Genomic DNA, 18,951 nt, shown 5'->3' with positions numbered 1-18,951 from the left:
GGGCTGCAAATCACCAGACAGAATGCAATAGTGAGTGCAGTTATTTGGGCTGCCATCTTGATTTCTGCAGCCTGTGTTTGGTAACATCACTTTATACTCAGTCTGCAATATGTGGAAGCTGTTTCCAAGAAAGTAAGATTATATCACTTCTCCTCTTCTTTTGAGTACTTCAATATTTGGTTTCTGAACAGAGATGTTCTAGGTTAAACTTATTTGACCAGTGGTTGGCATATCGATTCCTTGCAAATCATATATCCCTTTCTTGAAGCACTATGGCCAGGAATTCCACATGACGTTAATGCCTTGTGCAATAAAGACCTTTGCATGAAGCCTAATCTTCCTGCTTAGTTCAAGAGAACTAAGAGTACGCTATTGGGGCCATATGTGGGAGATGTGAAATGGGAAGTAACTTTCAGAGGAGAACAAGGATGCTAAAAGCAAAGAAAGTATCATTAACAAAACCATGGTCCGGGACACACAAGACAATTACAGCAAGGACAGTCCATAGTCCAGAGCTGGAGACAGGTTTAAGCAGAACATTGGGTCCTAGCAACAGCACTTAGCACTTAGACTTATATACCAACTTACAGTGCTTTACAGCCCACTCTAAGCGGTTTACAGAGTCAGCCTATTGCCCCAACAATCTGGGTCCTCATTTTACCAACCCTGGAAGGATGGAAGACTGAGTCAACCTTGAGCTGGTTAGGACTGAAGGAATCAAACTCCTGGTAACGTGAGCAGAGTTAGCCTGCAATACTGCATTTTAACCACTACACCACCACAGCCCTGAACATCAGGCATGGTAAAACCTATCCAGCCTTAGCTAAACTTTGCAAAGTCAGCAGAAAAGACCTTCATGAGAACATGGATATGTCCATCAAGATATGTCAGGGGTATTTGGTGGGCTGAGAAGACCAAAAATTTCAATAGCATTCCCTGTTGCTGTCAAGAAAATACATGGATGGGTCATCAGGAATTTATTTTACTTTATACCGAAGAGTCAGAATTTCGGCAAATTGGATTGGGCAAGATGTCACGGGGGTGAACCACAAAATAAATTTTCTTTAGCACTGCATTCTATGGGGGGGGGAAGGGACTTCTTACATCAGACCAAATCCTTGCCTATTTCAGGCCAACTGCTGTGCATAGCTTCTCAGAATTAGAACTACTCAAAAATAGTTGCAATTCCTAGTAAAAATCATCCTTCCACTAGAATCAAGGGTAGGCCACCTTGGCTCTTTTATGACTCGTGGACTTCAACTCCCAGAATTCCTGAGCCAGCCATGCTGAGGGGAAAGGGAGAGGTTTCCAAGCTGAGCCATGCTGGCTCAGGAATTCTGGGAGTTGAAGTCCACGAGTCATAAAAGAGCCAAGGTTGCCTACCCCTGCACTAGACTCTCCCTTCCTTTTCAGCCTTTTGATATTTGACTTTGAATTTGGGATACATCTAAGGCTTTAGGGTATGCCAAAGACTATGGACTGGAATCTGGAAAAGTAGCTACTGTGTATTGGTGGGATTAGTTCTTCCAGCAGCATCTGTTAGGGTAGGGGTCTGCAGCCTTGACAACTTTGACAACCTTAAGACTTGTGGACTTCAGCTCCCAGAATTCTGGGAATTGAAGTTCACAAATCTTAAAAGTTGTCAAGGTTGCAGACCCCTGTGTTAGGGGACGCATCAACATCTGAAAAATGGAAGGTGAAGCATTGCAATCAAAGCCTTCCTCTTGTTGTAGATGTAGTGACTTTGTCCACACACACACATGTACAAGAAGTGGATTTTTGATTGTGACATTGCAGCTGGCATCCGGCAGATTTGTGCCTGTCCCTAAAAAGAATCATGAATTCTCTCTAGTTTGTGTGTTTTGGTGCTCGTTCTCAGGATTTGATAATTTCCATCTTCAACCTTGGTTGATGAAGATGAGTCCTCTGTGGAGGTTCTCGGTCGTCCATGGTTGTTTCAAAGGTGCTTTCAAAATGGCGACTGGTCTTTCTTGACTTTTCTTGGAGACATTTCACTTCTCATTGAAGAAGCTTCTTCAGTTCTAACTAACCAGTGGGGAATGGAAAGGATTTATAGTATTTGTATTTAGCTAGGCATTAATAGTCTCTGGGTCATTGAAAGCATCTGGGATTAATGAAGATAAGTCATCATCTTTTTCTGAAGATGAGTCATCTCAGGAGACCACAACACTCAACATTCTGTTGTTACTTTCTAAGTGTGTCTATGGGGACTGCTTAAATGTCCTGTAAATAAAGATGTTTGCTTTGCCATATTGCCAACTTTTAATAAATCATTTCAACTAAAAAAATGAGATAGGAGGAATCAAATGGGCGTTTATGGGGATATTTGCAGTTGTGATACAGTTGCCTGTATAAGTGAAACAGATTCCATGTGTAGTAGTAAATTAAATAAAATTAAGCCCCCCAAAATGTTGATTTTGTTTCCATCCTAAAAAGGCCGATCTGGTGTATGTCAATTATGGACGCACAGAAGATTTTTTCAAGTTAGAGAGAGAAATGGGAATAAACTGCACAGAAAAGATTCTCATTGCTCGATACGGAAAAATATTCAGAGGAAACAAAGTAAGTTATCAGCATCTTCATGGTTTTCTCAGTGACGATACCACCAAGAGAAATATTTTAGTATCTTTAGTAGGGCGTTGCTTAAATACTGCACATATGTTTTCAAAAAAAGAAAACGATCCAAAGTGAATACCATTAATTAATTCGACATGGAATTTTTGAAAAGCCTCAAAAATAGTTCACTCATTTGTGGCGGAATGTTTGGTGAGAATTCAGCTGGCGTTTTATAAGTCATGGGAGCCAAGCCATTATGTTAAGCTGTAGTAGAGGCAAATTGTTCTCAAGACATTGGTTTAGCATGTAGTCCAGACTAATGCTATTCTGATTACCAGTTGGTAGTTGGGCTGCCTGTATGAGCACACCGAACCTAACTTGAATTTCTTATTTGTGGACTTGATGTCAGCTCACCTGTCTACCAGGTTTTCCTGCTACACATGCACAGAAACACACAGAGGGAGAGGGAGGGAGAAAAAGAGAGGGAAAGGGAGGGAGGGAGGGAGGAGGGAGGGAGGGAAAGAGGAGAAGGAGAGAGGGAGAGGGAGGGAGAAGGAGAGAGAGGGAAGGAGGTAGGGAGGGAGGGAAAGAGGAGAAGGAGAGAGGGAGAGGGAGGAAGAGGAAGGGAGGAAAAGAGGGAAAGGGAGAATGAGACAGAGAGGGATGGATAGATGGAGGGAAGGAGGAAAAGGAGAGAGAGAGAGGGATAGGGAGAGGGAAGGAGAGGGAGGGAGAGAGGGAAGGAGGGAGGGAGGAAGAGGTAGGGAGGGAGGGAAAGAGGTGAAGGAGAGAGGGAAAGGGAGAAGGAGAGGGAGGGATGGACGGAGGGAGGGAGGGAAAGAGGAGAAGGAGAGAGAAGGATAGGGAGAGGGAGAGAGAGGGAGAGAGGGAGGGAGGGAGGGAAAGAGGGAAAGGGAGAATGAGACAGAGAGGGAGAGAGGGATGGACGGATGGAGGGAAAGAGGAAAAGGAGAGAGAGAGAGAGGGATAGGGAGAGGGAAGGAGAGGGAGGGAGAGAGGGAGGGAGGGAGGGATAAAGGAAGAGGGAGGGAGAGATGGAGAGGGACAGGGAGAGGGGGAGAGAGGGGGAGGGAAAGAGGGAGAGAGAGAGAGAGAGAGAGGGAGGGAGGGAGGGAGGGAGAGAGAGAGAGAGAGAGAGAGAGACCCAACTCTGGCCTAAGAACCCAACTATATTTCATCTCTTTTCTTGATTTCCTCTTACAGCACAAGTTGGCCATTTGTGGTCCCGTTGAGTGCATTGCAGTAGTCCAGATTAGAGGAATGGGCACAGTTAGGCTACAAAATGGATTGATTCATGCACACCAACCCTTGGCGTCCTCTTAATCCCATTCACGCTACTCCTGAAACTCAAGGGAACGCAAGAGCGTTTTGCTTCTTAACAGTTGATTTTTCTGCAGGTTAAAAATGCCATCTTGGCAGGAGCAAAAGGAATTATCCTTTACTCTGATCCTGCAGATTATTGTGCGCCTGGGGTCAAACCCTACCCAGAGGGCTGGAATCTTCCTGGACAAGGAGTTCAGCGTGGAAATGTGTTAAATCTAAACGGCGCAGGAGATCCTCTCACGCCAGGCTATCCAGCCAAAGGTCAGTGTCCATAGGCCCACGTATGACACTCCCTTTGGGAAGGAAAGACCAGAGCTTGTTGATATAACATTTGCTTTCCATACACAGACAGTCCTTGACTTATGGCCACAACTGAGCCCAACATTTCTGTTGCTAAGTGAAATAGTTGTTAAATGAGTTGGGCCCCATTTTACGAGTTTTCTCACCACAATTGTTAAGGGAACTGCTGCAGTAAATCTGGCTTCGATCATGCAACCATCGTGAATTTTTATTATGTGACCATGGGGATGCTGCAACAGTCCTAAGTGTGAAAAACGGTCCTAATTCCCTTTTTTTTCAGTGCCGTTGTAACTTCGAGCGGTCACTAAATGAACTGCTCTATGTTGAGGACTACCTGTAATAGTTATCAGTTACAAGTTTTGATCACTTCAGATGAGGCTGGAAGATATTCTCTAAGCTCTTCGAAAAAAATGTGGACATACTCTTTACAATAGGTCCTGTAGAGCAGCAATCCTCAACCTTTTTAAGACTTTGTGGACTTCAGCTCCCAGAATTCCTCAGCCAGCAAATGATTGCAAATGGAGGACTAATTACTGCTTGCACGTGTTCATATCCTACTGATCTCAAACTTTCATTGATTTTTTTTTTCAGAATACATGTTCAGACTTGACGTTAGTGATGGGCTGGGAATCCCCACCATTCCAGTACACCCCATTAGTTACCACGATGCTGAGGTTTTATTAAGGTATACATATTAAATTATGTTCGATACTTACGTGACCTGGAAAATCCATGGATTTTGAAAATCCATGCCTGTTTCTTGACCTGGCTCATTTTAAAGGGCTGAAAGCTCACCCAGCCAGGAGGTGAGTTTGGTGTAATGGTCAATGGTGCTGGACAAAACATGAGCTCTAGTCTTCCCTAAGACATGGAAATGGCTTTGGGTTAGTCACTCATGCTAAACAGGTAGTCCTCGACTTACAACCATAACTGAGCCCCAAATTTCTGTTGCTACTGTGTTTTCCCCAAAATAAGGCCCAACCGGAAAATAAGCCCTAGCATAATTTTTCAGGATGCTTGTAATATAAGCCCCACCCCCAAAATAAGCCCAAGTTAAAATCATCAGCTAGACTGGGGTAGGCAATCTTGGCTCTTTTATGACTCGTGGACTTCAACTCCCGGAATTCCTGACCCAGCCATGCTGAGGGGAAAGGGAGAGGTTTCCAAGCTGAGTCATGCTGGCTCAGGAATTCTGGGAGTTGAAGTCCACGAGTCATAAAAGAGCCAAGGTGGCTTACCCCTGAACTAGATGGATGCATTTAGTACCGTATTTCCCTGAAAATAAGACCTAACCAGAAAATAAACCCTAATGCATCTTTTGGAGCAGAAATTAATATAAGACCCGGTCTTATTTTCAGGGAAACACTGTAAGTGAGACAATTCACAGGGTTGTTGTTGGGATATAAACCACTGATTGATTGATTGATTGATTGATTAGCTTTAGTAGTCACCAGACTCCAGAAATACTCTGGGCAGCATATATTTAAAACAGAGACAGTTTGGTCCAGTGGTTAAGGTAGACTAGAAAGTGGGAGACTGTGAGTTCTAGTCCGGGGTCCCCAAGCCTCAGGTTGCAACCCACTACCAGGCCGAGGCCTGCTCAAAACCAGACCGCGGGAGAGATGGGCAAGGACACGCGCATGAAACTCTAGGAGGGCGCTTGAGCGGAGGGTGCTTGTGCTTGTGCTCGCGCATGATTCTGCACTCATGCGAGCGTAGGGTGCTCATGCATGAAGCTCTATTCGCACAAGCGGAAGTTGCACATGCTCACTGCTCACATAAGTAGAATTCTGTATGCGTGCATGTGCCTGCCACTCAGACACACACCCTTGTGCTGGGCCAGGCTGCCACACTGGAAAAGGTGACTTTGGGCCAGCTACTTTGGACCCCCTGTAGAATGCTCTCAATTCTACAGGGAGACGATCCTGTCATACAGCAACACAGTCTGGTTTGGAAGTATCACTGCTTCAGACAGGAAGGCGGTGCAGAGAATGGTGAGGATGGCTGAAAAGATCATTGGCAGCTCCCTCCCTTCCATCTAGGACATAGCACAGAAGTGTTGCTTGAGCAGGGTCCGTAAGATTATCTGGGACACTACACATCCTCTTCACAACCTGTATTCCTTGTTACCTTCTCGGAGGAGGGGGCTTCATGGTATCTGAAGCAGAACATCCAGATTCAGCCATAGTTTCATTCCATACAGCAGTGGTTCTCAATCTTTCTAATGCCGTGACCCCATAATACAGTTCCCCATGTTGTGGTGACCCCCAAGTGGGTGTGGCCACCAATAAGAGGGAGTAGGACAGCTAGGGAAAAGGGAAAAAATGGCGGACAGCGTGGTTTGGTGACCCCCGTGAAATGGTCATTCGACCCCAAATGGGGTCCCGACCCACAGGTTGAGAACCACTGCCATACAGCATTAACTTGTGAACTCTCAAGCTTCCTCCTTCCGTTATATATTCAAGATGGACAGTATTTAATATTTATTTGTTATATATATGTAGGGGTGTGGGTCTATACATATGTTGTACATAGTATGTTTTAGGTGTGTGTCATGTATCTGTTTCACTTTGAGATGAGAGCGGGCAACTAAATTTCATTGTTGATGTGTGCCGTTGTGCCCACAGTTAAAAAATGACAATAAAGGTTATCCTATCCTATCCTATCCTATCCTATCCTATCCTATCCTATCCTATCCTATCCTATCCTATCTCATCTATATCCTATCCTATCCTATCCTATCCTATCCTATCCTATCCTATCCTATCCTATCCTATCCTATCTTATCTTATCTTATCTTATCTTATCTTATCTTATCTTATCTTATCCCAACTCACCTCACATCATAGGGTTGTTGTTGTGGAGAGAAGTTGTGTTGGATGCGTTCATTGCCTTGTGTTATTTGTAAAAAAAGAATAAAGGCGGGATGTAGAGAGTAAAGGTTTCCCCTGCCCAGTTGTGCCTGACTCTAGGGACAGTGCTCATCTACGTTTCTTATCAGAGGGAGCCACCATTGTCCACAAAGACGCTTCCACGGTCATGTGGCTAGCATAACTGTATGCCGAGGCTCACAGAATGCGGTTACTTTCCCACTGAAGTGGTACCTATTTATCTACTTGCATTTGCATGCTTTCAGACTGCTAGATGGGCAGAAGCTGGGACAAGTAACGGGGAGCTCACTTTATCACACAACACCCAGGTCTCAAACTTGAGCTGTCAGCTTCCCAACTGACAAGCTCAGCGTCTCTAACCACTGAGCCATCGCACCCCTTGAAGGTGGGATAAAACGAAATAAATAAAAATAAAAAGCAATGGAAAGAATCTAAGCGTCTGGATAAACTGCACCTACAATCAGTCAGTCTGAGTTTCACAAAATGTCCTATCTCCCCAAGGCTTGGGAGGACAGCTATTTTTTTTTAAAGAACGTTATCAGGATGGGAGATGAAAAGTTCTCAAAAAACAAAAGACAAAGAAGGTTTTTTTTTGTTTTCCCAGATTCATGGGTGGTTCTGCAGCTCCAGACAAGAGTTGGAAAGGAAATCTCAACGTATCCTACAATGTTGGGCCTGGATTTTTAGATCACTATTCCACAAGGTTAGTTCTAACATTTTTTAACAAAATCATTTTGCTTCAATTGCCATCCCAACTGGGCATATCCACTTAAAGCGGTTTTCATTTTCTGAGAGACCATTGTCTGTCTTAGGGGCTGGGTGAATGCAGGGAGTCCTCGGCTGACAGCCACAACGGAGCCCCAAATTTCTGTTGCTAAGCAAAACATTCCTTAAGTGAGTTTTCTCCCATTTTACGACCTGTCTTGCCACAGTTGTTAAGTGAATCACTGAAATTAAGTTAGTAACCTGGTTGTTAAGTGAACCTGCCTTCCCCATGGTCTTTGCTGGTCAGAAGCCAACTGAGAAAGTTACAAATGGGACACGGCAACTGTAATAATTACATGTTGCCAGATGCCTAAATTTTGAGCCTGTGACCCTGAGGACACTGCAATGGTCGTAGGTGCGAGGACCAGTTGCAAATTACTTTTCTTCATTACTGTTGTAACATCAAATGGTTACCAAACAAATTGGGGGTTGGACCAGATGACCTCCAAGGTCCCCTCCAACGTTGTTGTTGTTGTTGTTGTTGTTGTTGTTATTATTATTATTATTAAATGGTTGTAAATCAAGGACTACTTGTACTTACTGAATTATACTATGTAAGGTTTACATGTTGCAATCAACTAGATCAGCGGTTCTCAACCTATGGATCGCGACCCCATTTGGGGTTGATTGACCATTTCACTGGGGTCGCCAAGCAAGGCTGTCCGTCATTTTTTTCCCCTTTTCCAGCGGGTGCCTTACCTCCCTTGGGCTGGGCCAGCTGGTGGCCTAGCCAGTGGTCGGCCTGCTCTGTCTCTGCAGCTTGCCAGCTACACCTCGGCTGGCGCAGGGGGCGGCACCACGCATGCGTGGTGCTCCTGGGCAGGGAAAGTCCTCGACTTACGACCGGTTTAGTCCTCGACTTACGACTGGTTTAGTCCTCGACTTACAACCGGTTTAGTCCTTGACTTATGACCGGTTGGGGGTCACGGCACTAAAACGGTTGAGAACCACTGAACTAGATGGCTAAATCAGTTGCCCTAGAACAGGGGTAGGCAACCTTGGCTCTTTTATGACTCGTGGACTTCAACTCCCAGAATTCCTGAGCCAGCGTGGCTCAGCTTGGAACCTGTCCCTTTTCCCTCAGCATGGCTGGCTCAGGAATTCTGGGAGTTGAAGTCCACGAGTCATAAAAGAGCCAAGGTGGCCTACCCCTGCCCTAGAACATGGGTGTCCATCTTGACGTATCACGACTTTTTTTGCATTGCCGGAACTGGGGTGGCCACGGCCTTAATATGATGCAACCGGCCTGTGGGCTGGCAGTTTGTCACCCCTGCCCTAGAAGATTTGTTACACATGCAAGTCAGAGCAAGTCAGCTAATTTACAAAACAGGAAACAACTGCAGAAATTAGGGCTGACAGGATCAAATTATCAGTATTGGTGCTAGTAATTGATGGTTCATAGGTGAAACGATGTGAAATTGTTTTGTTGCTTGGATAGTCAGTCTTGATTTGCGAACTGGCCATTTAAATTCTGGACAAGCACTACGTAGGAATTACCTGAGCTACATTTTAGCTTCTAGCGCCAATCCTGAATTCAGAATAAGACCTCAATGTTGTAGTGCTGAAGTGCTATCTTTAGCTTGCTGGTATATTGCTGCTGCCAGTCACGTTGCTATGTTAATAAAGTAGGTTGTGGGAACTTATATATCATCTCCATCTTTTACTGCAAGAAGGTTGATTATGCAATGCCCATTGTCCTAGCTTGTCTAATTAAGAAGCAAGCTCTTTAATCTACTTTTTTTAAAGCACTTCTTTTTTGAAAGTTCATTTTTCTGTTCTTTCCCTTTCCATTGCCAAAATTTGGAAACTCAGAAGAGCTTCTTCTTCTTCTTCTTCTTCTTCTTCTTCTTCTTCTTCTTCTTCTTCTTCTTCTTCTTCTTCTTCTTCTTCTTCTTCTTCTTCTTCTTCTTCTTCTTCTTCTTCTTCTTCTTCTTCTTCTTCTTCTTCTTCTTCTTCTTCTTCTTCTTCTTCTTCTTCTTCTTATTCTTCTTCTTCTTCTTCTTCTTCTTCTTCTTCTTCTTCTTCTTCTTCTTCTTCTTCTTCTTCTTCTTCTTCTTCTTCTTCTTCTTCTTCTTCTTCGTCTTCTCCTTCTCCTTCTCCTTCTCCTTCTCCTTCTCCTTCTCCCTCTCCCTCTCCCTCTCCCTCTCCCTCTCCCTCTCCCTCCCTCTCCCTCTCCCTCTCCCTCTCCTTCTCCTTCTCCTTCTCCTTCTCCTTCTCCTTCTCCTTCTCCTTCTCCTTCTCCTTCTCCTTCTTCTTCTTCTTCTTCTTCTTCTTCTTCTTCCTCCTCTTCTTTTTCTTTTCCTCCTCCTCCTTCTTTTCTCCTGCTCCTCTTTCTCCTCCTCCTCTTCTCCTCCTTCTCCTTCTCCTCCTTCTCCTTCTTTTCTCCTCCTCCTCCTCCTCCTTTTTCTTTTCTCCTGCTCCTCCTTCTCCTTCTCCTCCTTCTCCTCCTCCTCCTCCTCCTCTCCTTCTCCTTCTTTCTCCTTCTCCTTCTCCTTCTCCTCCTCCTCCTCCTCCTCCTCCTCCTCCTCTCCCTTCTTTTCTCCTGCTCCTCTTTCTCCTCCTCCTCCTCCTCCTGCTGACTTCTGACTTGAGGCACATTGGATATATTATGGAAATAACTAACTATCTGGAGAAGGCTCTAATGCTGGGAAAGTTGGAAAGAAAGAGTAAGGGACAACCTACTCTTGTGTGGCAATGAGTGCATCGTTGAAAGACCTGACGGACCAGGTTAAGGATAATCACCATGGAGAAAATCTATGTGGTTGATAAGAGTCTGCAGTTTCTACAGTAGATGGCACATAGTCAATAACAATCAATCAATTACAAGGAGAAGCATAGAAAGAAATGGTCTTTGCACAAGAGAGAAGTACTGTATATATACTGATTATTTTACAACATAGCCTACGGAAGAAATAGAGCAGAAATCAGCCCAATGATGTAAATTGAAATAAATGTGGCCATAACTGAAGGAAGAAATATATGCTCTCATATTTATTACCTATTCGTTCAATTTGTCCCTGCTGCAAACAACAGGACTCTCAAATGGGCACAACAACATATTTGTAATACAATAAAACATCCATAAGAAAAGGATCAGAACAGTCCCCCCCTAAAAAAATACAATAAGATACAAATAATTTGCGATACTTTACCAGTTTCTCTGTTTCTTTAGGCTCTTGGGAACAACTCAATGTTTAACAATTGTGAGAAAATCTATAATATGAGAGTGTCAGGCTCTAAAATCAAGAAATATCTGAGGTACTCCAAAGCAATTTCCTTTATTGTTCCTCATTTATAGGTGTTCTTCACCTATAGACAGAAATCTTGCCAAACTGAAACACTTGTATCAATAAAAATATACTCTGAGAACTACTAGATAGGAGCTGTTCTCACTCTCTTTCTCCTTCATCAACTATCTAAACTTTTCTGTCTCTTGCTCCTCTGGAATTCAGCCCCTCCCTAATGGGAATCCAGACTACATTCCACCACAGTGGGCCACCTTAGTATCTGGCACTTGTTAGAAAGGATGGGTGTAGCTGCAAAAAAAACCCCAATAATGTACTGTTCTTCAGTTTTCCAACCTTCTCATTGTGGTCTTCTGGAATCACTAGTCATTTTTCTGGATAAACATGTAGATTCCAGCCAGGATTTGGTTATGACCAAGATTAGATATTTGTTTCTAGAAGCTGATCATTGAATGAAGCCAGAAATAACTGAAGATTTGATCCAGGGATCCATTTGAACATGCTTCTGTCCAGCTGCAAACAAATGATTGACTTCACCTGTAGTAGGATTGAGTCCTTTTGCAAAACTACAACTTGTGAATGCTTTGAGCTACTCCTGCTATGATTGACCTTATTACTCTGTCGCCAAATCTTTTTTTTCCCCTTTTCTATTGCAGAAAAGTTAAGATGCATGTTCATAGCTCCAGTCAAATTACACGGATATATAATGTGATCGGAAGCATCAAAGGAGCAGTGGAGCCTGGTGAGCTTTGAAGTTGATTGCATTATTTAACACAAGAATGGACAGGTTTTGGGTAGCAGGAAACCAAAATGAGCAGGTGTTTAAGGAAGGCAACAATTATAGTGGATGGCGTAAGGAGGACTATATATCCCTGATTGTTTGTTTTCGGGGAGGTATTGGAATTAATGCTTTCCCAGTCATATTAATTCTGTTTTAATGCTGATAGTATCTTCTTTGTTGGTTTCTACTTCAAAAGGTTGATGCCTAAGTTCTGAGGAGGGAGTAGGAATTTAAAACAATATCAAGAAATACAGGAGTCAGTAGAAACATCAGAAGCTTTGGGCAAAAATTGATGGCACAGTGGAAGACACGATAGCTGGTCAGTGGCAATAGAGCCATGGTGGTGCAGTGGTTAATGGTTAGAATGCAGTATTGCAGGCTAATTCTGCTGACTGCCAGGGGTTCGATTCCCACCAGCTCAAGGTTGGCTCAGCCTTCCATCCTTCTGAGGTTGGTAAAATAAGGATCCAGATTGTTTGGGGGGGGGCAATATGCTGACTCTGTAAATCACTTAGAAAGGGCTGTAAAGCATTATGGGGTGGTATATAAATGCTATTGTTATAGCACTTAGACCAATGGTGGCGAACCTATGGCACGGGTGCCAGAGGCGGCACTCGGAGCCCTCTCTGTGGCCACATGTGCCATTGCCCCAGCCTTGCCTCTCCCACGACCCCCTCTCCAGCAGCCCCCCTGAAGGAGAGTCGCCCCTGAGCGTGGCCCACACGGAGCAGCGCAGCCATGGCAGCCAGGCAGTGTAGACAAGACTCTGCCCTCACACCCCATCATGCACAGTTGATGCTGCAGGGTGCGGGCAGAGGGCGTGACTGGCATAGCGCTGCTGGGCTGCCTGGGTGATCTGCGGTGGGCCCTGGAGGCGGTGAGTGGCCCTGCGGGCAGGCGGGGCAGGGGATGGGGATGCGGAGCGGGGGCAGGGCAGGGGGTGGAGCAGGGGGCGGGGCCAGTTTTTGGGCACTCGGTCTCTAAAAGGTTCACCATCACTGACTTAGACTTATAATGCTATACTGTGAAGCACTGTAAGTCTAAGTGCTATTGCTTTTGATAGAATGGAAGAGAGGAATCTTCCAAGGAGACTCACTTTTACCCCTACTATTTGTCGTTGTGCTGATTCTTCTGTCAACACTACTGAATATCTCAAGCCATGGCTATCGGACCTCAAAGACATCTGCCAGGCTATCCCACCTCCTTTGCATCCATTTCTGAAATAGAAAAGAGAAATCTAACAAGTTTGTTCTGAATTTTATGGAAGTGTACTGTTCTTATGCCTCCTTTTCTTAGATAGGTATGTCATTTTTGGAGGCCACAGAGATTCCTGGGTCTTTGGGGGTATTGACCCCACCACAGGAGCTGCTGTCCTTCAAGAGGTTGCCCGCAGCTTTGGCAAGATGATGGAGAACGGTAAGATTACTAGATGGAAAAATTGGGAACCCCATGCAGAGATGGGGATGCGCTGGGATTTAAATGTCAACATGCATTTGGATGTGGATTCTAAGCCACCTTGACCCTTTGCTCAATAAGTGTAGCCGGTTAAATAAAACTAACAAATAAAACTGCTGGAATCAGTGACCAGTCATTGCAGGATACAAAGATGTCTGACTGCCTTCGCAGTGTTCATTGCTTTTATACAGGTATTCCAAGTAGCATAAAGTAACATGACATCAGCATAGCAACAACATTTTTATTGGTGAAACCCCTTGCCAATCCTTAAGAATATACCAGCTAGGAGGCCACAGCCAGGGAGCAGTTTTCTGCAACATCCTGTTGGTGTAAGCTAGCTGATATCATGTGAGCCAGGTGAGGTCATGTACCAGCCTGGGGTAGTTTCCCACATTACCATGGCAATGTGAACGGATGAGATCATGTAGAGAGAAGAGGCATGCAGGCTTTGGAGGGGCAGTTTGCTGCTCACGACCTCTACCTGACCCCTATCTCTACAGTTAAGTATGTTTTGCCCCCATTTTATGACCTTTTTTTCTACAGTTGTTAAGTGAATCATGCAGACTTTAAGTGAATCTGGCTTTTTCCATTGACTTTGCTTGTTAAAGGCGTAGTAGTCTTGAGAAAATGACACTAGTGCTTTAAATAGTTCCAAACCAGCTGTATTTTTGGTCTGGTGCTGGAAACCATCTTTTGAAACTGACTCTTAAATTAAAAAAAAAATATCGAAATTTTGCTTCATGTATACTGAAAGAATATTGCAAGGGATTGTAAAATTCAGTAGGAAAAATAGTTAAGGTCACTCAAGGTCACCCTGAAAAAAACAAGCAGGTTCCTGAAGCATATGGTGACCCCTATCTCTACATAAAATAAAATCCTCTTCCAAAGATAAAGGAAGGCACAATAGAAGTTTTTACTGAGCAGCCTAAACCTCCTTGGTCATGCTAAAAGGGATTTGTTGGCTCCATTTTTAAACTGACGCAAGCTTATTTGTCCATAGACATTGATAGGTTTGCATCTTCAGCCATCAGTGGGTATAGAATTAAGGTTTCCCTCTAATCTCAATTTCTTCTTGCATAGGTTGGAGGCCAAGAAGAACAATCATTTTTGCCAGTTGGGATGCAGAAGAATTTGGATTATTAGGCTCCACAGAGTGGGCAGAGGTGAGTGAAGGATTTTTAAATGGTGTGATTTATGCACAGGTAGTCCTTGACCTGTAACCCCTGAAAAAAAGTGACTGATGACTGGTCCTCACCCAACAGTTGCAGCATCCCCTTAATCACATGATCAACATTGGGATGCTTGATCAACGGCGTGTATTTGTGATGGTTGCAGCATCCCAGGATTATGTGATTGCCATTTATGACCTTCCCAGCTGGCTTCCAATGTCCAACAAAGTCAATTTGTTGTTGTTAGTTGCGAAGTCGTGTCCGACCCATCGCGACCCCATGGACAACGTTCCTCCAGGCCTTCCTGTCCTCTTCCATCTTCTGGAGTCCATTTACGCTCACGCCTACCGCTTCAGTGACTCCATCCAGCTATCTCATTCTCTGTCGTTCCCTTCTTCTATTGCCCTCAATCTTTCCCAGCATCAGGCTCTTCTCCAGTGAGTCCTTCCTTCTCATTAGATGGCCAAAGTACTTGAGTTTCAACTTCAGGATCTGGCCTTCTAAAGAGCAGTCGGGGTTGATCTCCTTCAGGACTAACCGGTTTGATCGCCTTGCAGTCCAGGGGACTCGCAGGAGTCTTCTCCGGCACCATAGTTCAAAGGCCTCCATTCTTTGGCACTCAGCCTTTCTTATGGTCCAGCTTTCACAGCCATACATTGCAACTGGGAAAACCATGGCCTTGACTATATGTATTTTTGTTGGCAGGGTGATGTCTCTGCTTTTTGGTGTGTTGTCTAGATTTGCCATAGCTTTCCTCCCCAGGAGCAAGCATCTTTTAATTTCTTGCCTGCAGTCCCCATCTGCGGTGATCTTGGAGCCCAGAAAAATAAAATTTGTCACTATCTCCATTTCTTCCCCATCTATTTGCCAGGAATTGAGAGGGCCGGATAAAGCCAAGTTTGCTTAACAACTGTAGGAAAAAAACGTAGTAAAATCATGTGCAACTCACTTAACAAACAACTTGCTTAGCCACAGAAATTCAGGTTCCAACTGTAAATTGAGAGCTACTTTATTATTTTCATCAGATTAATTACAGAGACGCTCAACTTGACCAATTCTGACCAACTCTGAATGCTTAGCCCAAAGGTGCTTTTTCACGAGGCAACTGGACGTTCTTTTTTCTTTGAAGACCTTTCACTTTCTCATCCAAGAAGCTTCTTCAGCTCTGCTGAAGAGAAGATCTTATCTGAAGAAGCTTCTTGGATGAGAAGTGAAATGTCTTCAAAGAAAAACAAGAAAGTCCAATTGCTTCCTGAAAAAGCACCTTTGGGACAACCATGACCTGGATGACTGAGAATCTCCATAAGCATTCTGAATGCTTAGCATAAAACAGCCAATTACAAAAACCACACAACCAATAAGGTGGCTCCCAAGTGAAACAGAACTAGCATGAAACCCAGAAGAACAAGACTTGGTTGTATAATGAAAACAAGATTTCATCCCAGAACCCTAGGAGAAGAGCCAGGTCTTCAAGATTCACTTAAAGGACCACAGGTTTGGAGCAATGTGAACTTTTTGGGGGGTGGAGGGTGTCATTCCAGAGGATACACTCCATGAACTGTTTGTTGACATTGCTTCAAGGATGGGACCAGGAATCTGCCACACTGCCAGGGAACCAGAGCAAGGGAGAAAAATGGTCCCTTGGATATCCAAGCCACAAGCCATAAAGCGCTTTATAATCATCACCAGTACCTTGAATTGCACCTGGTTTTCTGAAACATTCCTTAGAATGTTAGGTTAAACATAGCAGGATTTTATTATGTTTTCTCTTAATCAGTTAACAAAACAAACATTTTTTTTCAAAGTTTCAGAATAAAACCCCCAGGAAGGATCAGAATCAAGAAAAGGAAAGAGATCACCTAGGATTTTGACAAACGTCCCTATTTATTTGAGAAGACTTGTCAAATAGTAGACAAGAGGACTTCATGGCCATATGTTTCTGAGAAATTCTCAGAAAGTTTGAACATAATAATAGCAATAGCACTTAGATATATGCCGCCCCATAGTGCTTTACAGCAGGGGTCCCCAACCTTGGCGACTTTAAGACTTATGGACTTCAATTCCCAGAATTCCTCAACCAGCTTTACTAGCTGAGGAATTCTGGGAGTTGAAGTCCACAAGTCTTAAAATTGTCAAGGTTGGGGACCCCTGCTTTACAGCACTCTCTGAGCAGTTTACAGAGACAGCCTATTGCCTTCAACAATCTGGATCCTAATTTTACCAACCTTGGAAGGATGGAAGGCTGAGTCAACCTTGAGCATGTTGGGATCGAACTCTGGACTGTGGGCAGAGTTAGCCTGCAATACTGCAAACTGTGCCACCAGGGCGCAGCATGATTGGTACATCAGGGGTGAAGAGTGCTTGACCACACAGATAATGATGAACTTCAAGTCTCAGCTTCCATTGGCTGTGGCAACGGGATCTTCTTATAATTCAGCGACTTTTGGAAAGTTTCCAGTTCCCCATTTTTGATTTATATGCTATTCATGATTGATAGTAATGGGCATAACATAGTTCTTTATTTTTCTTTTTTCCAATGGCAGGAAAACAGCAAACTTCTTCAGGCACGGGCTGTGGCTTACATCAACACTGATTCTTCCATTGAAGGTGAATATCCCTTAGTACACTTAGTCAACCTTGAACAATCTTGTAAAGCTTAAGTAGCATTGGACCTGGCTAGGACTTGGCTGGGAGATGACCCAAGAAATTGTGGGCCTGTGGACTAGGCCATAAGGTTGAAAAATATTCTGGAAGAAGGTTAAACCATTTCTATACCATCCAGGAAAATGGCATGGATGTGTTTAAAAAGTTAGAATTGGACTCAGCTCAAAGGAGAATTTTCTTTATAGCAATATCTTGAGGGTCACAGTTTTCCAATCTTGTATTAAGAGATGGATGCAACATATCCATATAGGAGCCAAACCTACAATCAAATTATGAGTTAGAGTAGCCACAGTGGTAATCAATTAGCCACAGAAACAAAATGTGGTTTGCCTTTTAAGCTTCCCATAAAACAAGCTACAGATTATTTAGTAATTCCATTCTATGTCATTTTAAACTAGATCATACACACAATCCTAGCTTGGACTAGGAAGCTATTGCAAACAAGATTGGAGGTGGGGTGTAGATTAGACTTGGAGAAAAGCAGTGGCAAACCATTTTTTTTAAAAAAAATTCTTTTGTTTGGCAGTGGGGGGGAAGAAAAGGATGTGGACACATTCATTTGTCACCAGGAATCAAGGCTGGTGTATGAAGGATACCCTTCATACACTGGGACATTGTAAGAGGAGAAGTGGCAGAGCCTGGAGGTGGAGTCAAATGAGGAATCAGCCTAGAGTCACTACATAGATGCAAATGAACTTAGTCCAACCCCTCTTTAATAGCAATACCACTTAGACTTATATACCACTTCACAGTGCTTTACAGCCCACTCTAACCAGTTTTACAGAGCCAGCATATTGCCCCCAACAATCTGGGTCCTCATTTTACTGACCTTGGAAGGATGGAAGGCTGAGTCAACCTTGAGCCGTACGGCTAGCAGCCAGGAGTCAGCAGAAGTAGCCTGCAATACTGCATTCTAACCACTGCGCCACTGTTAAGGCTTATCTAATGCCCAGATAGTGCTAACCATTAGTTAACTAGTTTCCTGTATATAAACATGAGCAATAAACCAGTTTAATTGAAACTTAATGTGTGGTCTTGCTCTTTCGTGCCTGAAAGATATTGAGACTATACATAGATGGAGACTACCTCATTCTTAGGCGGACTCTCTTTCCAAATTTATTTTCTAATAAGCATCTCTCCATCTTTTGCAGCCCTATGGGCTGTGCCCACATCCTAATGTACACAGAGCCCCTGGGAGAAGTCCCCTTGAATTTAATTAAGTAACCGTTGTGTCATGGTTCTGACTAATGAAACACTTCAAAGAACTTCCAAGCATTGTTTTCCTAAAAAGTCTTTAATTATGTAACAGAGTGTCTGGCACAGCATGGAGAGATGCCAAGATCTGAAGTCCCCCTCCCCTGAGCACATATTTTGCCAGCATATTCCCTCCCTTTAATTGCTGTCATAAATCACGTTCTCCAATCAGTTTGAAGGGTAAAGGTTCCCTTCCCTTTCTGTAGCCCCAGCATTCCTTATCTTAATTAATCCCCACACACATTCTTTCTCCTCCCATCCCAGCATCATCTAATTTAACTCTAAAAATACCACACAGCTTATGCAGAGAGCAGCTGCCTCATTATATATTGTCAAAACAAGAACATCCAATGTTAGCAGCATTGACACAGTGATTAAGTGGGAAGCTACAGTGAAAGACAGATTGCCAACATCAATGCCTCAGCCACCTTTAAGTAAGGTAAGCATAAGAACCTTGCCCTAATTTGTGACAGGTTTTTTTTTTTCTGAAATGCCCTTCTCTTTTG

At 43.7% G+C, this 18,951-nt stretch overlaps 1 protein-coding gene across 2 annotated transcripts in view; it reads left to right on the top strand.

The window, feature by feature from the left end:
- The window catches only part of LOC120312430 (N-acetylated-alpha-linked acidic dipeptidase 2-like), a 43,346-nt gene that overhangs the window by 11,308 nt on the left and 13,087 nt on the right, over positions 1-18,951 (top strand). Inside the window, exons 5-12 of one of the 2 annotated variants that reach the window (XM_039353143.1) lie at positions 2,458-2,583; positions 3,996-4,182; positions 4,813-4,906; positions 7,717-7,815; positions 11,779-11,864; positions 13,200-13,319; positions 14,439-14,521; positions 17,071-17,134. In XM_039353143.1, the coding sequence (XP_039209077.1) occupies positions 2,458-2,583; positions 3,996-4,182; positions 4,813-4,906; positions 7,717-7,815; positions 11,779-11,864; positions 13,200-13,319; positions 14,439-14,521; positions 17,071-17,134 (859 nt within the window). Of the gene's footprint in view, positions 1-2,457; positions 2,584-3,995; positions 4,183-4,812; positions 4,907-7,716; positions 7,816-11,778; positions 11,865-13,199; positions 13,320-14,438; positions 14,522-17,070; positions 17,135-18,951 lie in introns of those variants that run through there. The other variant, XM_039353144.1, reaches the window with a different exon arrangement.

The sequence above is a fragment of the Crotalus tigris genome, unplaced genomic scaffold, assembly GCF_016545835.1.
Source record: "Crotalus tigris isolate CLP2741 ecotype Arizona unplaced genomic scaffold, ASM1654583v1 scf7180000018498.346397, whole genome shotgun sequence".
Lineage (NCBI taxonomy): Eukaryota > Metazoa > Chordata > Lepidosauria > Squamata > Viperidae > Crotalus > Crotalus tigris.
This window is presented reverse-complemented; position numbering and strand designations above follow the sequence as displayed.